At 35.7% G+C, this 27,664-nt stretch overlaps 1 protein-coding gene across 1 annotated transcript in view; it reads right to left on the reverse strand.

Moving 5' to 3' along the window:
* Positions 1-250: 250 nt before the first annotated feature.
* Positions 251-27,664, reverse strand: part of LOC125234182 — a 122,226-nt gene continuing 94,812 nt past the window's right edge. Inside the window, exons 2-3 of the mRNA XM_048140389.1 lie at positions 5,127-5,802; positions 251-305 (exon numbers count right to left, since the gene is read on the reverse strand). Coding sequence (XP_047996346.1) covers positions 251-305; positions 5,127-5,802 — 731 coding nt within the window. The remainder of the gene's footprint in view (positions 306-5,126; positions 5,803-27,664) is intronic.

Consider the following 27,664-nt stretch of genomic DNA (forward strand, 5'->3'; position numbering starts at 1 on the left):
GGCAACCCGATCGCTATCGCGCCGAGTTCAGGGGAGGCTTTTCGTGAATCATGAAACCTGGGGTTACACGGGGCTTTTTGAAATATCGTATCTTGTGACTGAATAGTACATTTATGGCTTCATGTGTAGAGTTGCCTAAGAGTTTAACCCTTTGCTAAAAAAACGTGGCTATAATGGTCATAGGCGGGTTAGTGTCACGCGGACCGACCGCGCGGAGCGATCCTCACTCGACTAAATATGTAAATATTGTTCACGGAGCGTTTAGAGTAAAGCGGACAACATCAACTTCGTACAAATTAGTCGTGCTGAAACCAACCATATGTATTTATTGGACTGAGGTTGGCATACGTTAACTTATAAATATAGTTATAAATTTGAAGTGACCCTCCCCGCAAAAACCTACTTAGTGAAAATGACATAAATCGTGTCATCGTGTGTCCCATCTGATTGCTCTACGTTTGAATAAGTTAATAAAGTTCAGGTACAGGGTTCGAAGAGGAGCCAGTATCGCGTTTGAGTGGCGGCCTCAAGGAGGAAAGCGGGCCCGCAAACTCCCCGTACACACCTGGAGGCGGAGTGTTGAGAACGAGCTGAGGGAATATGGACTGAGCTGGAACGAGGCCAAGGCGGTGGCTCAAGATAGAAAAGCGTGGAAGGATCTTGTGCACCTATGGGGTGCCTTAGGACATTCAACAACAACAACAAGTTACAAAGATAACTTTAACATTGGAAATAACATATTTCACAGCATCCCTTTCCCCATAAAAGAAAGTGCATTTACTTCATTAAAAATTTTGTAATATTGGTAACTTTCTATCATTACATCCATGCCTAAGCTCTCTGTAGGGTGGAGTCACATCTATGTATCCACTTCAATTTTTACTCAAGAAAGCCTACAATTTAACCAAATACATTTCAAACCTCTCAACACTTTGCCCCAAGCGTATCACAAATTCAATAAACTATTAATTTACAAAACGCGTTGATTTATAACAAAACACAATTCTAAAACGTCATAACTTCGTAGAAAATTATATGGAAATTAGCTGTTTGAATGAATAGGGTGTAACATTGTATCAGGACACGATCGGGTTCGTGAGTTGTGTAACAAATGACACCCGCTTATCTGTCATCTTTACGCGTAATTATAGCTAAGGGTCGGTCGGGGGTTTCTATTTTAGTTTGTGTGAGTTTGGGGTATAGTAGGAGCATACCCAAAATAGGAAAATGCAATTTCTCAATATTTGTTATTATACTGTTTAAATTTAAAAGTGGAAGTGGAGTGGAGTGGAAGTGGTTGCCGTTTAAGAAGTTTAACACTCTTACGGTAGATGTCGCTACGGGTCCCATTGACCTTAGTAGTGGAAAATTTCGCTGGCTTGGTTGAAGTCTTGGTGGCTCAGTTGGCAGAGCGCTGGAGTATCGATCCAGAGGCCGTGAGTTCAAGTCTCACCCAAGGCAGACATTTTCCACTTTTAAATTTATTCTAAGCCTAACGGCATCGATTGCAGACGTTTCTGCTAATCAGAAGTTAAAATTATACTGTTTATTTAAGTTTAGATACATTTAGGTTTACTTATTTAGTTTAATTTGTTAGTTTATTTTAAGATACCTAGTTCTTAATAGTAATTGTATTTTTTTCCTGTAATTAGACGTGCCCGACTGTCAGTTTAACAGAACGTTGCGCCAGTGGCTTGGAGAGTGCTCATTTTATAAATTAAGTGATTTTTAATTAATTAACCTATAATCAATTTAATGCAACGTATCTTCGGCTTGAATTAATTGTATTTAATGTAATGTAATTTTGACTTTTTTTTATTTTATTTAATGTAATGTATTATTTAATTTTTAATTAATTAATGTAAAATCATTTAATATTAATGTAATGATTGTTGGTAGTAGGTATGTTTCATTTAGAAAGGTAGAAATATCATGGTTTAGTTAAGATTTGTACATATGTAAATAGTTGTGAATATTTTGCATGCTATGAAGAATGGCTAATGGAGTACCTTCACTTTGAATAATATCTGTAATCAAACCATTATTATTGCAAAATAAATTGATTGATTGATTGATTGATTAGTAAAAAAAAAGGAAAACAGTGTTCGGATAGTTGCTGCTGACACATTGATGTGTATTATTTTAATATGGATGGTGATCACTGATCAAAAATCATGGGTTCATACGTCGGTTGTGCGAATCAAACCCCACCCCACCCCCTTTCGGTTACCTCACAGTTACCGCCTGTCAAAAACGCGAACAGTCGACCTGTCTTATTTCACTAATACAAGCATAGTACGCGTTCACCTACACGAGCTTAATAGACTGTGTGCTAGGGACGCGCTCTTTCATATACTAATGGTCGGTGGTCGGTAATGATCGCCGGTGTCCGAGGTGTACCTCAAACCTACTTGAACCCAACAACCTACTTAAAGGACGAAATTGAGTGCGAGGCCGTATCTAAACTACGATCGTTGCGTGATAGCGTACGACCATGTAAATCGGTTTATAATGCCTGTACTAAACTTGTAATAACGGTATTAGTAAACAAAATAAGCGGTTTACTTTATTTTTACAACCAACTTTGCAAGGAAAATCGTGTTTTTGATCAATAAATTATTGTAACAGGTTTTCTTAAAAGTGACAACCCTATGTAAAATTATTAGGTGAGTTCTATAATAATATGGAAATGATCAAAACAGGTAGGGCAACATTGCCCACCCAATTAAGTAATAAAAAAAATACTTATCACTTATTTAGTAACTTTTCCTGCTCAAGTGTTCCTTTTCTCCATAGGAATTATACCTAAGATGCTCAATAGGGACCCCTATTGAGCACAAGAAACAGAATATTTTTTTTTTAATTCTTTAACTTTTTTGAAAAATCCTGGCTTTTCTTTGAAAAAAAGCGCGATAAGTTGACTAGGTAGGTATAATAACGATACTTACAATATAGAAAATGTTGTCATTTTATGACAATAAAATGTAGTTAAGTACCTACTTTTAAAATGTATAACTAGGTACTTTTCCTAAAGCAGAGACAACCATATTATATACATAGTATACCGTCACATACCTACCTACAGTAGGTACTTACACAGTCCACACAATAGTAGATACACATTACGCACACAAAGCACCTACGCGGACAAAAAACACAATAATGTCACCGCAGCGAAATGACATCGTTTAAGGGACATTATCCCGCTCAGCGTTCTGATTGGTCCGTGCTGTCCCCATTTGTCACCAAGCTCCGACCAATCAGGAGCCACGATTCCAGTGGAACTCATTTGAAAGTGTCACCTTTATGTGCCGTGGGATAAATGCGGGTTTTTGTTCAGTTGTCACGGGTTTGTGTCAGTGACAATACTGACAATGATGACTATACTTATAAGTACCTATGAATTGTGTAGTATTAGGTACATTATATGAAAACGACTGTATGTCAGAATAGTATTTTCAGTACAAAATAAAAACACAATTTCAGTTTGAGATAAATATCATACATTATTCAAAACTACGAGAGCATCAAAATTTGACATACGCATCAAATTGCCAACACAATATTTACATTACAAGCGATACAAATTTTAATCCATAACCGATGCAACAATTTCGAAAGCCCGTTGTGAGCGATAACAAAGCATCCGACAATTTTTACACTCATAACGTAGAATGAAACAACAAAAAGGACACAATTTCGCCCCAAATCAAGCGTGACTTTCAACAAAAGGGGACCCTGTATATACGCAATCGGTTACTACCCGACCGAATCGAAAAGCCCCAACATTTGTATGTTTTGTAAGGCGTGATTTTGTGTTTTAAATTTGGTCGTATAGCCCAGTGTGCGGATTGCCCGGGGCATGGCATGGCCGTATCATTGTTGTATAAAAGCGCAGCTGTTCGATCCCCAGGGGTAAAAAAGACGTTCTATGTTGTTTTTTAAGGGCTTTTGCCGGTCACGGGGACAGACGGCTGATACAATGTCGTGTGTTGCTTTGAATGTTTCTAGTGTTTGACTGGGAAAATTCTAGTAATTCTAGTAATCAGCAAAATTTAAAAGTAATATGATCTCGTAATGCTGCATTACAAATACCTACAACTATTTTTCTGAGACTTTCATGAAATAAGTAGGTATCTAAACAGATTATTTTATTTTAAGGTGCCTACTTATATTATTATACTTTAATTCGTTTTTTTTTAATTTATCAGTTTTTTCTGAAGCCTAGTTTTATTTACATGTTTTTGGGAATGGAGAAAAATAGAAAAAAAGGGAATATACATTTCTAATTCTGAGTTTCGTGGAATAAAACAAAACATTTTTTCATTATTTTTTTTTTTAAAATCGGGACTTAATCGCGTATAACTACATATTAAACTGACCTCCAACGTTTCAAGGACGGCGTTGTCCCCGTGGTCTCGGAGAAGACTGGCTTGAAATGACATCAACACCTTCTGACAGCCGCGCGAGTTTTTCGAACTACCCGCACTTGGTTTTGATTATCAACTTGAACTGTTTGCGCACTAGGGATGTTACTCTGTCGACATACAACACTGACGATATTTGATTTAACGACTGTCGATATTATTTTCGGCTTACACTTATTAATGACAGGATTCCATGTGGATGAGATCCTAAAACCTTCGTCCCGATTGAAATTGCGATGTTTTTTGATTTCAATGGCTTCACGCACTTTTCTACTGTAGAAATGGCGTTCCGTGGAAAGGACTTTAGGGTCATGTAGTTCGATCCAGTGGTTTGGCCCTGACTCTAACAAATGTTCAGCCACGGCAGACTTGTTGACCTGACGATTTTTCACAGCCGCGATGTGCTCCTTTACCCTTTCTTCTATGGTGCGCTTAGTTTCTCCAATGTAGGAGCTACCACAACTGCAATCAATTTTATAAACGCCAGGTGATTGAAACGGTATAACGTCCTTAGGTGATCTTAGGCTTCCTGCAACTTTGGATAATGGCGTGTACACCGTCTTTATAGAGTACTTTCCAAGTACTGTACCAACCTTATCCGTCACACCTTTAACATACGGCAGAAATGCCGGTTGTCTGGACACCTCAGGACGTTTCCCCCTTGCCTTCCGTCTAGGTTGCCACTTTTTATTCTTGTACCCGTTCCTTCTAAGCACCTCCTGAATATGTGACAACTCATCCTTCAAATATTCAGGGTCACACAGATCATACGCTCTATTCACCAGCGATGAGACAACTGACTGCAGGTGGCGCGGGTGGTGGTGAGAAAGGGCATTCAAATACCTGTCAGTGTGCGTAGGCTTTCTGTAAACAGTGTGAGTTAGGGTTCCGTCCATTCGACCAATCACTTTCACGTCTAAGAATGGCAAACTGCGCTGTGATTCTAATTCGTACGTAAACTTAGTCCTTGGATGAATAGAATTAAGATATTGGAGAAGTTGCTCCACCTCCTGCTTACCACCCTTCATAATACAGAAAACATCATCCACATATCGCTTCCACAACTTCACTGCCCAAGGCTGCAGATCTACACTGGCCTCGATATGCTCCATCCAGATGTTTGCCAGAACCGGTGCCACAGGACTACCCATGGCAACCCCATCAATCTGGAGGTAATGTTTTCCGCGATACAAAAAGTAGCTCCCTTCCAAGCAGTTCCTCAGCAGCACCATTATTGTCTCCGACATGCCACTATCGCTCAGTTTCCTTCTGACAACTTCTAGACATTCTTTAACGGGAACATTGGTGAAAAGTGACTCCACATCAAAACTCACCATTATCTCATCTGGTTCCAGCGTTACTTCTTTGAGGATGTCTATAAAGTGACGAGAGTCCTTCACGAAAGACGACGTACCACATGTAAAAATAATGATGTGTAATAATCGTGAAAGTTTAAATCAGTGTAAAACATTTTTTTTTAATTGAAAAAAAAAAAGTACTTGGCTATAAATAAACGCGGCCTTTGTTACAATGTAATATAAGACATACAAAACGCGAAATATTTCACGTCGATAATCATTCGTCATCTTATAATGTGTTAATAACACAATTACCAAGAAAACGTTAACTGCCACGCATTAAACTCAACTTTCACGTTTAAACATATTTTTTATCGCAAATGTTCATTACTTTCATCACAGACTTTACAACATGCATAATAAAGCCCGTCTTTTTGTCACGATTAAATAAAAGCTTTATAACCCTTACATTGCAAGCACCCAAGCCACCATCTTGATTTTATTGTTCGCCATTTTGAATATGCTTTTATTAAGTTCTTATAATATTTCGTATCTCAGACCTTAGGGGCACTTGGTCTGAGATATTTGAGTTGTCTTGTCGTCTTGAGTGGTTAGAAGTGGCATTACAAGTTGGTTAATTTAAATTTTCACAAAGTGATATTGTAAGTTATTAAATACATGTAAAAATACTAAATGGTGATAATATTAAAGTCGATAGTCTCATTAGTGTCAACTTAAATGCTAATAAGTGCGTGAAAAGGGTGAGTGTTCATTAGTCATAAGGTTTGCAGACTTGGATTACTTAGTGTTCTTATTAAAATATGTACCTTACTTAGGCCTAAAAATATAAACAATATCTTGTCAATTCTTATCCGTACATTTTAGTAAATATACCTCTACTCTAGGTACCAAAACGTCTAATCTAGACTATTTTTTGTGTGTATGTAATTAAAACCATTTTTAGCAAAGGTACTAAAAACCAATAGATATATAGCTGTGTATGGACATTTGTATTAATTTAATTATTGTATGTAAATGCATTCATACAATAATTACAAGAAAACTGAAACTTGAAATGCTAAAACAAATCCTCACTAAAATTTTACCACGACAGTCGACAGCGATTACTGGCTATCAATGATTCAGTTTTATTTCTCTTCGAAATTTAAATGAAAAAAAAAAACACAGACAGGATGCGGCAGATGCTTGGCTTTTAGCCTAGGGTCCTGTCAGCCGTTTATATTATGGAGTCGTGTGATACACGCTTTATTAGTGTTGCTCTTTTACATCGCGGCGTGTAGACAGTTTTAAGAGCCATTTTTGTTTTTTAACGAGAGGCGCTTTATTGTGAATGGTAAGTATTAAGTATAGAGAACTGTGATTTTGCAGTAAAATAGTGTACCTATCAGTATTCTATTGGCAGCCGTCAATTAGGTAACTGTGGTTCTTTTTATTTAAAAAAATGATTTTTACAAGTTGTAGGTATACCATTCGGTCACCATATTAGGTACGATTTGGACAAACAAAAGGCTTATTCATAGGTAGTTTGACCCCCATGACCCCCCCTGGATCCGCGCATGTTAATGAGTTATTAGGCCTAAAACATTGGCACATAAGTAGGAACATAATTCATAAATAACAATGGCAGAATGGTTATCTACCTACCAGTGGCGGGGCGTGAAAATTTTCGTTGGTAAAGCCGGAGGGGTTTTTGGAATTTCTGTTTTGTATGGACTTCTACAGATACTAGAGAATTATAGGGAACCCGTTGGGAATTGAGTTGTATCGACGCTCCGCCACTGCTACCTACACATTTGCAGATGTTTAATTCAGAATAACTAAAAAACAGAAAAGTTTTTCCAGCCATCCAAAAGACAATTGTTTCTTTCAAAACAATGGCCGGCTTATCTATCCAGGATTACGACCCCTGATTTCTTTCCCCTCTATATAGGTCACTCACAAATCCCTCCAAACCAGGGTAGTAGGACAAAACCCGTGCCAGAACAGAAGTAAACCTTCACTCGACGCAGTAGGGTGTATGGGTGAGAAAAGTAAGTGTGATTGTGTGGGTGAGCGTGAAGATAGTAGGTTTGAGCGAGCGGGAAAATTTGCTAGGGACTGTTGTGTGCGAAAGTTTCGGGTAATCGATTTGAGAAAATATTCTATATATAATGCCATTGTTTATTTTCATATCATGTAGGTATAGTCAACCAATTGGAACCCTAGGCCACTGTAGGACTATTTCATAGTGACGTTATAAATCAGATTGTAAGAAATCTCTTACTGCTTGTTATTTTGACATGGTTGTAGAGTGGTCTAAGGTTTCAATTGACTGTACTTACTTACTGATTTATTTATTTTCATTTTTTATTTCCACAATTCCACAGCAATAATATGCAGTCAAGTCTCAAAATAATCCATAATGTCTAATGTTCTATTCTTAACTACATGAAATTATTTATAGATATAAACCTATCCAATTTAAACCATGCAAACACATGTGCAAACTATATTTGTTTATTGATAAAAAGAAAATGCAGGTGGCCGCTTCAATCAAGATTCGAACAGCAGTCCGCGTCTATTTAAGACGATTTATGGTGCAATGTCCGAGAGACATCGCTTTTGGTGGCTAAACAGACCTTTGCGAGAGTGACATACACTTTGCCACATAGCTGACAAGGGAAACTTGCAACAGGTTGCGAAGTTAACCAAGCTTCGGTAGCTCAGTCGGTTAACAGTGATTGGACTGTTACCTTAACTAATCCTTCCACTTTTGTTAACTCTTTCGAAACAGTTTCGATCGCGAGTACACTCACGCCCACCCTGATTTATGTGCGGGCTCGCGCAGCTGAAAGTTTGATGTGGGTTGACGGTCAACCCTCGCTCTACTCTCATCACATCTGCCTGCTGATGGACGACTATTTAGTTATACTTATATTTATATACATATGCAGGAAAATGAGGAAAGAACCAAATCCAAAGAGATAGGAACAAATTAGCAAATCGCTTTTCGTCAAGGTCGATGATGCCTTAAAAGTCGCAAGGGATCGAAAGGTCTGGAAATCTGTCATCCGGAGTCATGAGCTAGTTTATTCCACCGTCCCCATTCTACCATCGGACTCTTAGACGCACGGCCGTTTCCATCCTTACTTGGTGGATATTCCGCGAATTCACACGAAGCGCTTTGCTTCTTCTTTTCTTATGCGCACTGCCAAGGAGTGGAATTCCTTGCCGGCGGCTATATTTCCGAGCTCATATAACCCGGCAACCTTCAAATCAAGAGTGAGCAGACATCTTCTGGGCAAGCTCACTCCATCGTAGGCCACGTCTTTGCCTTTGGCTAGTCTGTGGCCAAGAGTAAGCCCATTTATAATTTAAAAAAAAAAGTGATCTACGTAGGAGGTCACAATCCTCAGCACTGAGGAGAGCGAAGCAAGGAGGATAATCATATATAATACAAATGGTTATAAATGTAGCTGAAAATTTGATGTGGGTTGACGGTCAACCCTCGCCGTACTCTGATCACATCTGCCTGTTGATGGACGACTATTTAGTTGTACATACATACATACATACATACATACAATCACGCCTGTATCCCATGAAGGGGTAGGCAGAGCACTTGAAACTACTCAAGTTTCAGTGCCACTCTTGGCAAATAAGGGGTTGAAAGAAAACGAAACTGTGACATTGCAGTGATAGGTTGCCAGCCTCTCGCCTACGCCACAATTTAACCCATCCCACTGTCGCCTTCTACGACACCCACGGGAAGAAAGGGGGTGGTGAAATTCTTAACCCCTTTTTTATTTCTTCTTCTTTAGTTGTACAGATATTATACTAATTTAGATGTATAAATATATGTGACTACTGTTAAATATGGAGCGGGTGTTAGTGTGGGACGCAATCAATCTGTGTTGACACGCTAGCCCCGTCACATCTCCACCACACCTCGGACACTGGCGACCATATGTGAGAGGCGCGTTCCTAGCACACAGTCTAAGCTCGTGTAGGTGAACGCGTACTATGCTTGTATGAGTGAAATATGACAGGTCGACTGTTCGCGTTTTTGACAGGCGGTAACTGTGAGGTAACCGAGAGGGGGTGGGCGGCACTTTCAGCGGGGAGCAGGACTGGCCATACTGTACGTGTACGATAGTGTAGGGTAGCTGCTGCAGAGGCAGCCGAAAACACGTCTCCATGCCGAATATAGTTTTATTCCGTTCTGCGTCGAGACCCATGGGTCCGTTGGATTCAACCTAATTTTAATATTATTAACAAATGAGCAAGATTAAGTCTAAAAAAAAGATTAATTTTATTAACTTTAGTTCATAACCAAGTAAGTACCTACTTATATTACTATAGTTATGTAAATACGAGTAACATCTTCATTATCCATACTAATATTAAATGGGAGAGTGTGTGTGTCTGTTTGTTTGTCCGTCTTTCACGGCAAACGGAGCGACGAATTGACGTTATTTTTTAAATGGAGATAGTTGAAGGGATGGACAGTGACATTGGCTAATTTTTGTCTCTTTCGTACCCCCCCCCCCCCACTTTTCTAAAATGGGGGGGTGGAAGTTTGTATGGAGCCTTCTGCAACTTTCGAATTTGACGCGAGTGAAGCCGCGGGCAAAAGCTAGTTCAATAAAATAAATAAGTGAAAGCGTTAAACTTAATAATATTACTACTCTCGCAAGGAAATTGCGAAAAGGACACTAAAAATCCCACGTTCTTACAAATAAAACTAAACTAAAACAAATAAATCTACCTCAAATTGCAGTGGTGCAAAATGGTGAAAATAAAATGAGGTAACGACCAGTAAACGAGGGCGACTTGAGGTAACGTTTATGGAGCTCAAATGACATGTTACGCGATTGACTGGCTTCAAAAAGAGGTAGGAAAGTGTAAAAATATGTCTGTTTTGTACGTTTTTGCACGGACCATTAAAAAAAACACTACGCACATACGACTTAGATACCATCATACTTGTAGTTCAAAATATTTTTATTTTGCTCAATACAAATCCTATCAAAAAATAACTGGTCTACGTTATCTCAAATAACTCTCTGTCGTGATTCAGTGTCTTGTAAGTAGACATCGTAAATTTTTATAGCGATTCCGATACAACATTGTTGCGTTAAAGAGATCTTTACGCTCAATCTTGAAAATAATGATTATATTAAAAATATAAACATAAACAGATATTTTCATGATTCGAATAAATTATTACTTGGTCAAAATATTTTCAATATCCTGAGAAGGTCTATACGTTTGCATGAAAACTTGATATCGCAGGAGTCTTTCTAGAGCATTCTATTATCACTTTTTTACTTATTTAACGACACGGGACGGAAAAGTAAGTAAAGTCGCCGACAATAGAATTTGTGAACAATGTAAACAAACCTTGTAGTCAAAATTTCTTTAATAGCCATTCTAACTCATCAGATACTGGCTAAATCCATGTGTTATTTAATCAATTCATCTGACATTATGATCCTCAACCATTAAAATAATAAGATTGTGCTATTGTTGACAAGCTCTATTGACAGCGATTTTAATCGTTTGAGAGCGTTGTTCATTTTTTTTTTCATGACGTTCACGCTGTGGAGTAACAAATTCTAACTAACTATTATGGCTCTGTGATCCAAAGAGGATCTTGGCCTCCAAAACGAGAGCACGCCACTTATCCCGATCCTGCCCAGCTTCTTGCCAATTATCGGCTTGTAGCTGACACAGATCCGCCATCACACTGTCTTTCCAGCGGTATCACCGGGCGGCCATCAGTTGGTATTTCCAGATACGCCCTCTTGGCAGCCCGATTCTCTCCCATTCTTAGTAGGTAGCCAAAGTGGAGGTGAACAAATCCTAACAGGTCCAAACTTCGTGGTTGAATCAATCAGTCTTCTGCTTGACCTGAAGCCTTGTGCCATCGTTCTGCCTAATTAAGCCTAATAAATTACTCACACGTGACCCTTCATCCTCAAAATCGCCGAAACCAGGCCACATCCGACGGTAAATCACATCGGATAGCCTCAATCACTCATCCTTGCATCATCTAATTACGGAATTAAGAAATCGTGGCCGATATCTCTCGTTAAAGACAATAAAGCGAGCATTAATCATTGGGCATTAGTCTGTAATCATTAATGATGATATTAGGTGCGTGGATCTAAGTTTGGAGAGGCAGCGAATCGAGGCAAACATCGGAATCTGTACTTGGGTATTCTATCGTATGCAGTTCTGTGTATAGGTTGTACATAATATGATTGGAGTTATCATTAAAAATTGCCCCTAAACTGTTATTTTTGAGAATCAAGAATTACTCCTTGATGATTAGGTTAACGAGTAGGGTTATTTTGAACGTCAAGAACTTTTTAGAGGCACTAGAGACGTTGAATTGATCCATTCTGCAGACTCCTGTTTGATACTTATTAAGTTTATAAAGATGAAAAATCAAAAAAACTATTTTTATAAAGACTCACGATGGAATGGCACGTGACGGGACGATGTTTCAATTTCTATAGAAAGTCTCACTTCATCTCCTGGGCCAGGAATCCTAGCTATGACATGCCTATTTCTTTTCTTATATCATCTTTAATACTGTCTTTCAGTATAATCGGGCATAAGTTTGTATCTTCAGACATTCGGTAAGTTACGTGCCGAACTGCCGAAGCTACATACGTGCTATAATTGATCGAACACCACCGGTTTCGTACCCAGTTATTATAGACAAGATCTATATGGACGCCTGCGTTGTTATATATAGTTCATAATGACGTACAGAAAATAATATGATGTACTTATTTGGCAGAATTGATCTATTGTTTTCATAGTATTATAAATATTTATAACTTTTAGAGTTTTCAAGTCCTTTACTTCGATTGCATGTTTTGAATTTCTGTCGTTAGTAAACTTGATAATTCTATTTAAGTATAAAAAGATAAATAAGAAAAGTAGTAAATAACCCCGACCAAAATAATGGTTAGGTAGGTATAATAAACAATTTATTGCGATAGGTAGCAAGATAAAGTATGTAAAATTGTTGGTTACGTACCATTTATGTCTCTTTGGAATTCATTACTTTAGTTAATCGTAGACATGATTTATTTTTATGACGAATGAACTTTCGTTTTGACTGTTTGTTGGGTACATTACTGAATACACTAAATATTTGGAACCTTAATATGGTTTAGTTGTAAAAGACTCATCAGAATGCATAATATGTACCTAGTAGGTACATATTATGCATGTAGCATGTAGGTACTACCTACATCAGAATAATATCGTAAAACCAAAACAAATAGGAATTAGCAGATTTTTATGTTTGTTATCTTGTCTTTTGTCACTTAGATTTTCTTATCTGAAAGCCATTTCATAAGCGCCTAAAATAGATACCTACTATAGTATGAATTTTCTGAGATGGTTTTTTGGTTTTTGCCGTAATCTGTTAAACAAAAGCCTTTGTTTCTATTATTCACGGCGTACATATTATGCATTCTGATGAGTCTTTTACAACTAAACCATATTAAGGTTCCAAATATTTAGTGTATTCAGTAATGTACCCAACAAACAGTCAAACTCAAAACGAAAGTTCATTCGTCATAAAAATAAATCATGTCTACGATTAACTAAAGTAATGAATTCCAAAGAGACATAAATGGTACGTAACCAACAATTTTACATACTTTATCTTGCTACCTATCGCAATAAATTGTTATAAATATTCAAATGTACCCCAGATTGTTTTACCAGTAATTCACTTGGTAATTAAAGCTTATAGATTGATTGACTCTGTAATAAATATTGATTAATAACAAAATCCGAATTTTGTTAGCGAAATAAATAACTCAATTAAACAGTACGTTATAATTACCGAAGGAGCGATTAAAATGATTAATAATCAATAGGAAAAGAAAGTACGGTTAGTCGTGAGCCAAAATTAGACATGAAAATAATGAGCACATTTAGTGAAGCGAGTTAGTGGTGCGGGCCAGAAAATTAGCGGTTTGCTGCGAGAGACTGGACGGCAAAATTTCAACAGTAGCTTGTAGCTTGGCGTTGATGCCCCAACAAACAAAATATCCTTATAAAATCAATCTATAAGGGCTAAACACTCATAGTAGTTTTAAAATAGCATTCATTATGCCAGAGTTCCTTATAGCGGCTCATTATAAGAGAATTTGGCCTAATAGTACATTTACTCTTATAATTTGGCCATGTACACGTTAATAAGTCAAATTTATATGACTGCAATAAGGGTTTAAAAATATTTACTCTTATAGTAGCTCATTATAAGAGGATTTGGCCAATAGTACATTTACTCTTATAACTTGGCCATGTACACGTTAATAAGTCCAATTTATATGACTGCAATAAGGGTTTAAAAATATTTACTCTTATAGTAGCTCATTATAAGAGGATTTGGCCAATAGTACATTTACTCTTATAACTTGGCCATGTACACGTTAATAAGTCCAATTTATATGACTGCAATAAGGGTTTAAAAATATGTATTCTTATAGAAGCCATTTAAAATGCCTTTTCGCTGTATAATATTCAAAGCACTATAAAAGCTTTTGTTATGGCCAATTATTCTTATAAAAGTAATGCATAAGATAACTATGATGCTTTATGCCTCATAGGAGCATATTATAAAACGTCTATCCAGCAAACAAATTATAGCATTTTATAAAGTGTTTAAAAGAATTAAAGCAATACATTTTCTCTTATACAATAATTATAAAGGCATTATTCTTGAAAGTGTCGTATTAAAAGTTTTTATAAAACTTGATTCGTCATTTTGAAAATCCAGCGAATGTGAACAATCTGATCCCAACTTATCGATTAGTGGTTCCGTAGAGGATGCCATTATGGAATAATTATAAGAATATGCAGGCAAGCAGCAGTGACAGGTATATCGTTAAATGATGAATTGAGTTTGGATTTAGCTTAATAATTATATTTTTTGTTCTTATTTAAGGTGTCTGTAGCTCTGCGGTGAAAAATGTTAAGGTATATACAGCGGGGCCGCGGGGCAGATCTCGACTGGAGGGCAAATGTAACTGGTCCATTGTTTCCATGTTTTACAATGTTTACATTATTAAATAGAGTGTCCACCGGTTATACCAGACTAGCATGCACTCGGAGGTGGCCAATTATACATAACTGAGCGTATAAGAGACTATTACCAAGGCACTTAGTTTTTTTATCCATCAGTACCTACTAATATTAATTTTTAAGATTAACTTTATTAGAATAAGTTCCAAAATTGTATTCCTTACTTTATGGACTTTGGTCTGAAATAAAAAAAAATCTTTTATTGCGGATTATCATTGTGCATGTTGGACGATCTGAATAAGTGAATACAATGTTCGGCTATTTTAAGAAGAAACCGATTTTATATGTAGTCCTTTTGGGACTAAGACAGATTAAAATTGAAGACAAATAAAGACAAACTCACTGTTTTTAAGATATTTATTTATGTGCAACGAAACCAAACCGATACAAGTAACTTTATAAGATTAATATTTTCAGTTCTATTGCTCACGATGTTGCTGTTTCAATGAGTCTACATACTTCTAAATATTAATATATTCTTCAGAGCGCCTACACGGTGGTAGAAATTGTAATTAACCTATCAGTAAATTTCCAAAATAATAAGTAGTTTCTTTTATCGAGGTCTTTATCAAATTCACAAAAGATATATTGATTTTCGTTTTCTTGTTTTGAATTATCAGCGCCATCTTTGCTTGGTGTGATTTTCTTACAACCTAAACTATTTCCTGCGTCCTCTTCGATTTTGCATGTTTTTTGATCCACCACTCCGGGCTTATTTTTGGGTGTAAGTAATGATTGTGACTGATTTTCTCCATCAGAATATGTGCCGTTTTGTAGTTCATCTGTAATAAAAAAAAAATTATTTGAAGTCTTAGGCTAGGCTGTTTATAGTTATCGACACAAAGTCCATTGTGATGGCGGTACTGAAATCGTCTGTGGTTTTCAATAGCACTTACTTACTAAGAGGAGGAGAAGAGTTGTCATCTTCACGTCACTAAAAACGGCTGACTTTGTATCTCATCCACAGATTCTGTAACAATAACCATAATAATAAATATCAAAATAGAGTATTTGACTCAGCATTTACAATAAATCAATAGGAAGTAATAAAATAAGGCACCAGAAGATTAAATATTCCGAAGCACAAGTTTGTTTTAAATTGAAAATTCTAGGTATAACTTCCTAATGAAATATTGAAAATATCAGTATTACCTGACATGCTGCGGACTACACGGTTTTATTTTGTTCTATTCCGGTTAATCGAACCAAACCTTTATCAAAGCGTTCCCCAAAATACCGGTTTAAAAAGAACGGTCTTTCGAACAAAAATGCAATTTCAAAGGTTTGCGCCAAGTACATGATAACTATATAGACAGCGGATTTCAGGTAGCGATTTAAATATTAATATGGATATGACTAGTGCAATTTTTTAATACATGTCATGTGGTTTATAATCTATTATTATTACCTACATCGCACACCACAAGCTTCACTGAATAATTAGATTAAATTAATGTTATTTTTTCAACAAACTACATTTAAAAAAAAGTATTTTATTCTAAATAATGGACTTTCAATTTAAATATATATAAGAAGCGAATTATTTTCATTTTTATATTCTTTGAGTCATAATAGAAGTTTTTACTGTGCAATGCGCAGAAGAAATATTAAAGAAATAAGTATAAATAAATATTTTTTTTATTTTTATTTATTATCATTATAATTTTTGCCCAATATTCACAAAAGCATCCAAAAAGGGTTTTACTTTTATGTTCCCATACATTTTTTCGTGTGTAGAAAAAATAATAAATATTGTATGCGAGTCATATTCATATTAATATTTAAATCGCTACCTGAAATCTGCTCTCTAACGATAACGTTATGAATTTTTAACTGGTATCCGTTACAAATATTTAACTAGATGGTAAGGTTCAAGATTTCACTAATTGTGAGAAGGAACCCTAAAGATATATAAAATGGCGAATCATAAGTAACACCGGTGGCTATTATAAAGTTTTTACTCTTATAGAGTATTTGTAAATGATGTGCTTACTGCTTTTACTCTTATAACAGCCTTGCTCAAGACATGTCAAAATTAATTAACCGCATTTTTAGTACAAAACCGTTGAAATACAAGGGCGCATTAATAATACAACACATTTTATATCACATTTCACCATGAAATTGGATTCCCACACAGTTTTCATAATAAATAAGCAAATAATTGTAATATGTAAAAGTTAACTTACCGTTTACTAACTTGCAAAATGGATGACTTGATGATGATGTACACATAAATCACTACGAAAAGCACAATAAACTTTTAAAACAGCATCCTGTTTCGCCGTTATGAGTTTTACTCCCTTGTATCTGATGATCACAAAACGTGTACAAGAGCTATTGCCCTTATTAAAGCTTTGAATATGATTCTTACAAGTATAATTGCCTTTATTAAAGCTTTAAATATGATTCTTATTAGTACATTAGCCTTTTAAAAGCATTTTTCTTGCCATTATAAGGTTAACTTTCTTATTGCATGCCTTAATAAAGCACGTACAAGATAAGAAAGCTAATAATATAGCAACTACAAGGGGGATATAAGGTTTTTGGCCTTATAAGGTGTGCCCAAATGCCCTCTTGTAAAGGGTTTACAAGGTTATTATAAGAGTACTATTTTTGGCATTATAAGCCACTATAAGACTAATTTTTGTTAGTTGGGTGAACATTCAGTCGGTTTGAGATCTGACTTTTAATCCTTTGCATAATAATTAGATAGTTTTAAGATAAATTCGCTTCCTGAATTTTTTATGTCAAAAGTAAGAAATAAGTACCTAGCCTCGGTATAGCTCGATAGCATAAAAATAAGATGTACCTATAGGTAATATAAAACAAGTTTGTAAACAGGGGGGCGATTTTTGAATCTCGCATACCTACGGGATTTTGTCACTAAAATACCGGTTGAAGAAAACGGTGACTTGCTTATTATTTTCAGTGACAATTTTCTGAATTCGAACGCGTGAGACTCAAAAATCGGCCCCCAGGTGTAAGGTTAAATTATTAAAAAAACAAATGTATTTCATAATTTAGTTATAAAAAAAACTTATAATTGTGAAATTATGACAATCACAATAAATATTAAATGAAGTATCTCAACGCCTGGTTGACGTATCCGGTGACCAGAGGGCTGGCAGCTACTTTGGCCTGCGAATAAGTCTGGCCATTCAATAAGGCAACGCTCCCAGCCTACCTACTGGGCACCATCACCTCCGAAGATGATCTGGGGAGCATTTCTTATTTGTAAATATAAATTATTCTTATTAAAATTAATTTGTGTAGTTTCAAGTTGTATATATATTTAAGATGTTTAGTATAAGTTCTATACATATATAAGTCATTGTTTGTTTTGTTGTCTATAAATAATAAAGTAATGACAATGTCATTTAAGTAATTGTCGATCAGAATAATAGTATCAATGATGTACGGTTTATTGAAATTAACCACGCTTCTTAATAAAACATATAGGTATGGTTTTTAGGGTTCCGTAGTCAACTAGGAACCCTTATAGTTTCGCCATGTCTGTCTCTCTGTCTGTCCGTCCGTCCGTCCGTCCGCGGATAATCTCAGTGACCGTTAGCACTAGAAAGCTGAAATTTGGTACCAATATGTATATCAATCACGCCGACAAAGTGGTAAAATAAAAAGTGGAAAAAAATGCTTTGTTTTAGGGTACCTACATGTAAAGTGGGGACTGATTTTTTTTTTTCATTTTAACCCCAACGTGTGATAACATATTGTTGGATAGGTATTTAAAAATGAATAAGGGTTTACTAAAATCGTTTTTTGATAATATTGATATTTTCGGAAATAATCGCTCCTAAAGGAAAAAAAGTGTGCTCCCCCCTCTACATTTTGAACCATGTGTTTAAAAAATATGAACAAAATCATAAAAGTAGAACTTTATAAAGACTTTCTTGGAAAATTGTTTTGAACTTGATAGGTTCAGTAGTTTTTGAGAAAAATACGGAAAACTACGGAACCCTACACTGAGCGTGGCCCGACACGCTCTTGGCCGGTTTTTGTTATCAGAAAGCGCATTAGGAATTTTTGTCAGATCTCTGCCGTTTACCGATTACATACCTAATTCTTATTCTTTCAAAACCGGCTTCACTATAACCGCAATAAACGATACGTGACAAAACCATAATATATACGCCGGCTGGATTTTTGATTTGGCTTCACTTGTAATTTTTAAAATAAGTAATAGATACTTCTAAAACAACTTGCCTCGCTCGTTTCGTAGCCACAGAGAACAAGTTGCGTAGATCGAGTCGTGACAGATGCTCAGACGCGATCGTGTGAATTTGATATGAAATATCGAATGCGCCGGTATCGCTACTTTAGAAGCAGAATGTCATATACTTTACTAGCTTTACATTAAAGTGCTTCTCTTTTTTGTTTTATTGATATGGTAACTATGCTACGGTAAGCAACGGGGGCGATGTGTCTGTTGCCTCAACCTGAATGAGGTGCATGGAATTTGATGGACTTAAAGGCTTTGGATGTTAGGTTTGTTCAATACTGGTATTAATTTAAGTTTAATTAATTAGTACCTAATCCTTATATGGCGACATTGTTGGTAGCTGATGGTATTACTCATAGAAGGTGTCTTTCTCTCGGTGTCATTTTTAGGGTTCCGTAGTCAACTAGGAACCCTTATAGTTTCGCCATGTCTGTCTGTCCGTCCGTCCGTCCGCGGATAATCTCAGTAACCGTAAGCACTAGAAAGCTAAAATTTTGGTACTAATATGTATATCAACCACGCCAACAAAGTGCAAAAATAAAAAATGGAAAAAAATGTTCTATTAGGGTACCCCCCCCTACATGTAAAGTGGGGGCTGATATTTTTTTTTATTCCAACCCCAACGTGTGATATATTGTTGGATAGGTATTTAAAAATGAATAAGGGTTTCCTAAGATTGTTTTTTGATAATATTAATATTTTCGGAAATAATCGCTCCTAAAGGAAAAAAGAGTGCGTCCCCCCCCCTCTAACTTTTGAACCATGTGTTTAAAAAATATGAAAAAAATCACAAGAGTAGAACGTTATAAAGACTTTCTAGGAAAATTATTTTGAACTTGATAGGTTCAGTAGTTTTTGAGAAAAATACGGAAAACTACGGAACCCTACACTGAACGTGGCCCGACACGCTCTTGGCCGGTTTTTTTATTTAAATTAATAATAAAATATAGAAAAATAGCGAAAATAAATGATACTACACAGATGATATACATTTAAAGACGCATGATCAAGTTAGCGCAGACTACTACTATTATTACATTTGTTTTCCATAATTTTCAAATATTAGTTGATTTTTTAGATTTTATTTATTTATTTTAGATTGCTGTGACACCAAATATAAAGGAATTTCAATGTACATTTAGCAGCAGAAGTGCCGTAGCGGGCAAGGTGTTCACAATGATCCTAACACGCTCTTATTGTCTTAAAAATAAGATCATGTCAAGTTCATTTTGAACACCTTGCCCGCTACGGCACTTCTGCTGCTGACTGTACAAACAGATATTTTAACATACCTAATCATATTAAAGACCTATCTAAAATATGTATGACAGTTTGTCTAGACTTTCAGATAACCTGTCCTATCAAATTATGACTAAGATTGACTAGCTTGCAAAATATTTGCGTACGACTTTTGACTCGGCGAAATAATATTTATTGCCTCTTTATTTGACGGGCGTTGAGTCATCAATTATAATCAAAAACTAGTTTCGATTGCCATTTTGACATGACAAGTTGCACTTTGGTAACGCTCTGTTAAAAAACCTTGCAGGCATTTACAGAACGAAACCATATTACCATTCCGCTTCGTTTAACCTACCATCACAATAGTAGATGGTATTTCTGTGTGACATTACATTAGGTATACTTATAAGTATTGGCAACTTGATAGCAGAAGCAAAAATCCACAAAGATAACAAATTAAATAAAAAATACACCATCAATATGAACGCCATTTTTGGTATCAAAGCAAAGAATTTGAATTACTTCTACATTACTTTGTCGGTTGGTTTAGTCCAAATTAAGTAGGTAGTCCAATTTTAAATTAATGCAAAATAATAATGATAAATAATAGTTTTACATTGTTAACCCGCCAGACGAAATTGTACCACTGTATTTAAGTTTTATTATGTCCTTAGGATTTAACATATGAACTTTTAAAAATCTATCACAAAACCCCGGGGAAAACGGGGAGGTTGGGGCTTAACGACTTATATGCGGGAAAAGTCGCGGGCACAAGCTAGTAATTTCGATAGGTATTCAGTAGTTCGTGAGTAGAAAGTTTTATTATGACATTGACAGCACGACTTTGACCCTTGTTACACACGTGTTACGGGCCGAAGATTGACCATTTGTTACCCTTCACATATTTTTAATGCAGACCATCTAAATTAATTAGATTAGAATGAATAAACCACAATTTTTACTAACAATGTACATCAGAAAATAATGAATAAGTTCGTTATAAGCTTATAAGACTAAAATGACTATAAGACGTAAATCGATTTTATTCCACATTATTAAATGAAACGGTGTTTTTCTCAAAAGCATTTATGTTTTAGTTTAATTAGTGATATAAAGTTATTTATTCAGAGACCATATACATTTATGTATAGATATTCTTAAATCCGCAACGCAGTAGTAGTACTTTAATTAGTTATCATCGTAGGTTACTGAATTAATAACGAAAAATCAACTGATCAAATGTTTAATAAGACTTTAATTTGTTATATTTCTAGAAATCTAAATAACACACATAATTTCTTAGGTGGTACGAAATAGACAAGTTTACCCTATTAATGTAACCATTTTTTTGTCGCCTCTGTTCTTTTTGACCTCTGACGCAAAAACGATGGGGTGTTATAAATTTGACGTGTCTGTCTGTCTGCCTGTTTGTCTGTCTGTCTGTCTGTCTGTCTGTCTGTCTGTCTGTCTGTCTGTCTGTCTGTCTGTCTGTCTGTCTATGTGTGTGTCTGTGTGTGTGTCTATCTGTGGCATCGTAGCTCCCGAACGGATGAACCAATTTAGATTTATTGTAGTTTATTTTTGTCTGAAAGCTGAGTTAGTCGGGAGTGTTCATAGCTATGTTTCATGAAAATCGGTCTACTATGTCGCGGTCGGGGTTTAAAAAAAAAAAAAAATTCCGCATGTACTCTAAACATACTCAAACGAAAAAGCTAGCTACTCTCAGCCAGCTCGTACTTATCCGCACGTATACTACACTTTCCGCATTGACTATAAAAAATAAAAATAAATAAGAAAAAGGCACCAGGAAATGACCGTCATAATCGTAACACCATCGCTTAAACCGGTCTAAACGTCCGCGGCCCGCAATCTCGCAATTTTGTCAAAAACAAGCATTAATATCAATACACGGCAAAAAAGGTTACATCCTCCGGGTCCCAGTTAACCCTTTCACGGCTGTTAAATTTCTTTTGCAGTCATTTCCCGTGCATTATCCCGCTAAAATCATAATGGAGGTACACAATGCCCGCCTCATTAATGTTTGGGTTATATTAAAATGTAGCGTTTTAGGGTTAAGTGGGGTTGGGTTGGCAATGGTTCTTATTTTAATTTATGCATGTTTACAGATGTCTCTTTTTTTAATGTTTTGTCAAGCCCTTATAGCCCAGCAAAGCCAAATGTCACTCGATTTTGTATGAACAAGTAAAAAAATAAATATTAAACTTCAAATGAACTAAAAACTTTTCAATAACAGTAGTATTAGATTTTTTTCCGAGACTTAAAAGTACCTGTTTATAGAGTAGATTTTTTAATGCATGCTGTGTTCACCTATAATTTGTGACTTAATCACAATTAAGCTGTAAAATTTTTGTTTCTTTATATTAAGTTATTGTTGCCACTGTTGGTGAAACCTAATAAAAAAAAAATACGTTTTCCAACATAAATGGTGAAGGGTAGAATAAGTTTCCTGCCAACAAACTGCTGTGCAGTTTGGCAGATAAGTACAAAACATAACTGTAAGTTTCCTTCCTTATGACATAATAAATTAATTAAAAAAAAACCAAAAACCAGCCACCCGCTGACCACAAACGATTCGAAACGTCGGGATGACTATAAGTAGTTTTATTACACGCGTTGTAAATCAAATCAGTGTCCACATTTTTATTAACTATTGTGTTACGATATATTTTATTAATCATATATATTTTATTATCTTATGAAACGAAAAGTTGTCATATCTAATTATCTATGTGCATTTATTAAGAATCTCTTCAAGACTTTCAAGTATTTAGTAGGGTTAAAATTCAGAAGGGTAAAATGGAACGAAATGAATTTTGCACAGCTAATAAATTTAATATTCGAACCCTCAGTTATCAAGGAATTCGTGTTCTTTTTATAAAGATGCCCCTGAATTATTTGAATTCACAAATTATTTATATGAATTTAGTTTAAGTCATACTTTGGGATAAATTGGCAATCAACTTCTTTGAATAAATACTGTTTAAGTGAACCACACACTGTGGCGTGGCGTGAAAATTTTCATAGGTAAAGCTGGAGGACTTTCGGGAACTGATTTGTACCTATAGACTTCTAAAGAAACTGGACAATTTTAGGGAACCCGTGGGGAATCGAGTTGTATCGACGCTACGCCACTGCTGTATAAATTGAAATGAAATTTTCCTATTAAAGACACGAGTATATCTACTTAATCCTAACTTACTAATATTATACATGGGAAAGTCTGTGTGTCCGTTTGTTTGTCCGTCTTTCGCAGCAAAACGGAGCGACAAATTGATGTGATTTTTTAAGTAATAATTTTTAAGAAAAAAAAACGGCCTTCCTTTGGGGTTCTGGTGATAAATACTTTCAAATGTTGGATTATGTTATCAATTCGTCTGTATATTTTTTAATGTTTGTTATTCGATATCTCCGTCATTTCTGAACCAATTTTGAAATCTGGATGATTCTGAAGTACTTAAAAATGAGAATGATTATCAGAACGGAACTCTAACCTGGGGCGGCTCACTCTTCATCAGCAGTTCCACTGCACCAAATGTCACTGTTCTGGACGTAAGTGCATGCTGTTCTTATAAAAATACCAAAGTCACTATAAGTGTGCCGTTCAGATTTGAGGAGTTCCGTTCTGACCATCATCAGCAATTCCACTGCACCAAATATCACTGTTCTGGACGTAAGTGCATGCTGTTCTTATAAAAATACCAAAGTCACTATAAGTGTGCCGTTCAGATTTGAGGAGTTCCATTCTGACCATCATCAGGAGTTCCACTGCACCTAATGTCACTGTTCCGTACGTAAATGCATGCTGTTCCTTTAAAAACACAAAAATCACCATATGTATGCCTTTCAGATTTGAGGAGTTCCCTCGATTTCTCCAGGATCCCATCATCAGAACTGGGTTCTGAGAAAAATGGGACCAATCTGTATGCATATACATTCAATCAAAAAAAAATTTTCAAAATCGGTCTAGTAACGACGGAGATATCGAGGAACAAACATTATAAAAAAAAAAAACATACAGACGACATGATATACACCGGTCAAATCTTACATGAAAATCGGCTAAAAAAACAAAGTGTGATGTAAAGCTGGATTTTTGGTATGTTATTTGGAGTCCTTGGGGGAATGTAAGACTATGTTTTGCAAGCAAAAAAAAAGTGTGCTAACTTCGTAATTTAAAAAAAAAAGTAAAAAAATCGGACTTTTTTTGGTTTTTATTTTTTTATTAAAAAACTATGCGTTTTTGGTCAAAAGTTGCTGTGTAATGTTGAAAGCGCATTAAATTTCAAACAGTTTGACATCTTTTTTATCAATGTCCGTCAAATAGTTTTCGAGATATGAAGCGTCAAAAAAGGTTAATTTTTGACGCATTTATAAAATGTAGCGTTTTGCCAACATTTTTGGACAAATATCTGCAAAATACTTCATGATATGATATATATTGCAATACAACATTGTATAAATTTATTTTGCTTTAGTTTTAGTGCAAGTAAAAGTCAGTAAGAAGAATAGTTACTTTGGTAAACAAAAAAAAAATCTATAAATAGAGAAGCCAAGAGTCTGGTAGATTGGTTAAGGTATTAGTTTACGCTAAAAGTTTTAGGTTGAAAGTGTTATCTATTCGATCTTACTTTCTTTGATATCCGTTTATCTGATAAAATTGTCTAAGCTAACTTTGCATCGATTTGACTATTACTAATGAAGAAATAAAATACAGTAAAATTTTGAAGTTTAGTAAATTAATTTAATTTAATTTAATTTATTTATTATATCAGACAACAAAGGGCCCATAATGGTTAGTACTTATACATTATTGGATATTTTAAAAACTACCTGTTAGTATAACATATACAAAAAGTCGACACAATAATACAACAATAAAACACTCACCTAGTGGCCTAAATTAGAAAAATAAAACAGAATTAGTTACATTTTACTTTTTCCTTTTTGAGGGTCCTGGTTCTGCATCTTGATGGCACAACTCCTGTAGTGATAGAAAGTCCACTTGAGTTGTATTTGACCACCGATTGCTGTGGAATAAACTACGGGAACGGAAAGCGCCCACGCCAATTATTAAGATACTGGAGAAGTGGTATTCCCAGCAGAAGAACGTAGTAAGATGGAAGTCAACTCTGTCCACAGCCAGCGGGCTAAACTGTGGCGTGAGACAAGGAGGCAGTATGTCTCCGGCTCTCTTCAGCGTGTACATGGATGGGCTGTCGCAGGCTTTGACCAGTACCGAGGTTGGCTGCTCCATCAATGGGCAAATGATAAATCACATCGCATATGCAGACGATAATATATGGTCCTACTAGCACCATCTGTGGGAGCTATGCGTAAGACACTTGCAGAATGCGAGAGATACGCCAGCCAGAATAACATGGAGATACAATCCGGACAAGTCTGAATTTATGCTCATGGAGGCAGCACATATGCCCACACATGTACCACCTCTTTTGCTTGATGGAGTTCAATTGCGGAGAGTACACGAAGTCAGATATCTTGGTCACATCTTGTCCAGTTTAAAAGACCAGGAGGACATAGAAAGGCAGAGGCGAGCCACCGCAGTAAGGGCAAACCTGTTGGCTAGAAGATTCGCCAAATGTAGTGACAGCGCAAAACTAGTGACAGCGCAAAAAGACAGCTGTTCCTCAGTGTATACTGTCGAGTTATGGTCCGACTACACCTGCGCGGCGGTGAGAGACCTGCGCGTGCAATACAACACATACTATGTAGTCTATGTACTGATATTTCGTTAAACGGAGAATACTATGATTCGGGCACGTCCACGACAAACGACAACGCTCGTGAGATTGCATCGATGTTATTGACCCTCAGTGATATGCTTTAAAAACCAGTCCGTACAAGAACAATTTCGGAACAATCTGATTCAATTAATGAGGGTTTTCTACTCGTAAATATTTTTTTCCGCCAAGCGTCGATCCTGAGGTCTTTTTGACCGTAAACTTAACTAACTAAATAAATGTTGATTTGATATACGCAAATATGTGTCTGAGTAATACTTGAACAGCCCCCAAATAATCATAATTCATTCTCCGCTACACCTGTAAATATATGTAAACTATCCCATTTGGCCATTACCATCCACCGATTATTTCTGATCCAGTTATACTAGACTTACGATATAATCCTATTTTAAATAACTGGCACACTTTTGGGCTTAAATGAAAGCTAGTGAAATTTTCTACATTTTTATTTAACAATTTATGTAATAGCCTGAGTTGTTTTGCTGATATCTGTCTCAAAATATTAGCAAAATGAATATTTTCATAGAAAGGGGAAAAATGTTCTTTTTTTGACGCTTCATATCTCAAAAAATATTTGACGGACATTGATACAAAATATGTCAAACTGTTTGTAATTTAATGCGCTTTCAACATTACAAAGCAACTTTTGACCAAAAATGCATAGTTTTTTAATAAAACGGCAAATACCAAAAAAAGTCTGATTTTTTTACTTTTTTTTTTAAATTACGAAGTTAGCACACCATTTTTTTGCTTGCAAAATATAGTCCTACATTCCCCCAAGGACCCCAAATAACATACCAAAAATGCAGCTTTACATCACACTTTGTTTTTTTATTTCTCTTTTTGACCAGTGTAATAACCCCTTCCTTTGAGATTTGGAAGGCGGTTAAAAATAGTTGAAGGGATGGAGAGTAACATTAGGCTACTTTTTGTCTCTTACTAACGCGAGCGAAGCCGCGGGCAAAAGCTAGTAATTGATAAATTAGGTATTGAACCTTTAGATATATGTAATTTTTATTAGTACACTTTCGTAAGATTTGGTATTTGGCTCATGTTCATCAGATGAAGATGACATTAAAAAGTTATTTGTGTCGCTTAACTTCAAACTTGGGTAAATCCATTCTACTTTAAGGTTGATTATATGTATAAAAAAATATATTATGATCTGAAAGATAATCAACCTTAGGTATAGCAGAATGGACACCCAAGTTTGAAGTTAAGCGACACATTTGCCCACGCCAAAATTCGTGGGTTCCATACTGCTAGGCTAATTCGAGTTAAATAAAATGAATGTACATTATAACCTATTTACTTAATTGTGATGTATTGTTTCCTCGCCAGTTTAAAGAAAAAATATTAGTTATCAGTTTAAGAAAAAAAGCAAAATTTTCATATTAACGACATAAACAAATATTTATGTATTATGTATAGGTATACTCTTAAGCTACGAACTTGGGCTAAGTCGGGCCAAATGGCGAATCTCATTATAATAATGACTTTTACGAACAACGGACCTTTTTGTTCAAAAGTCGCATTAACGTACCGACAACAGAG

Source organism: Leguminivora glycinivorella, chromosome 15 (genome assembly GCF_023078275.1).
Source record: "Leguminivora glycinivorella isolate SPB_JAAS2020 chromosome 15, LegGlyc_1.1, whole genome shotgun sequence".
NCBI lineage: Eukaryota > Metazoa > Arthropoda > Insecta > Lepidoptera > Tortricidae > Leguminivora > Leguminivora glycinivorella.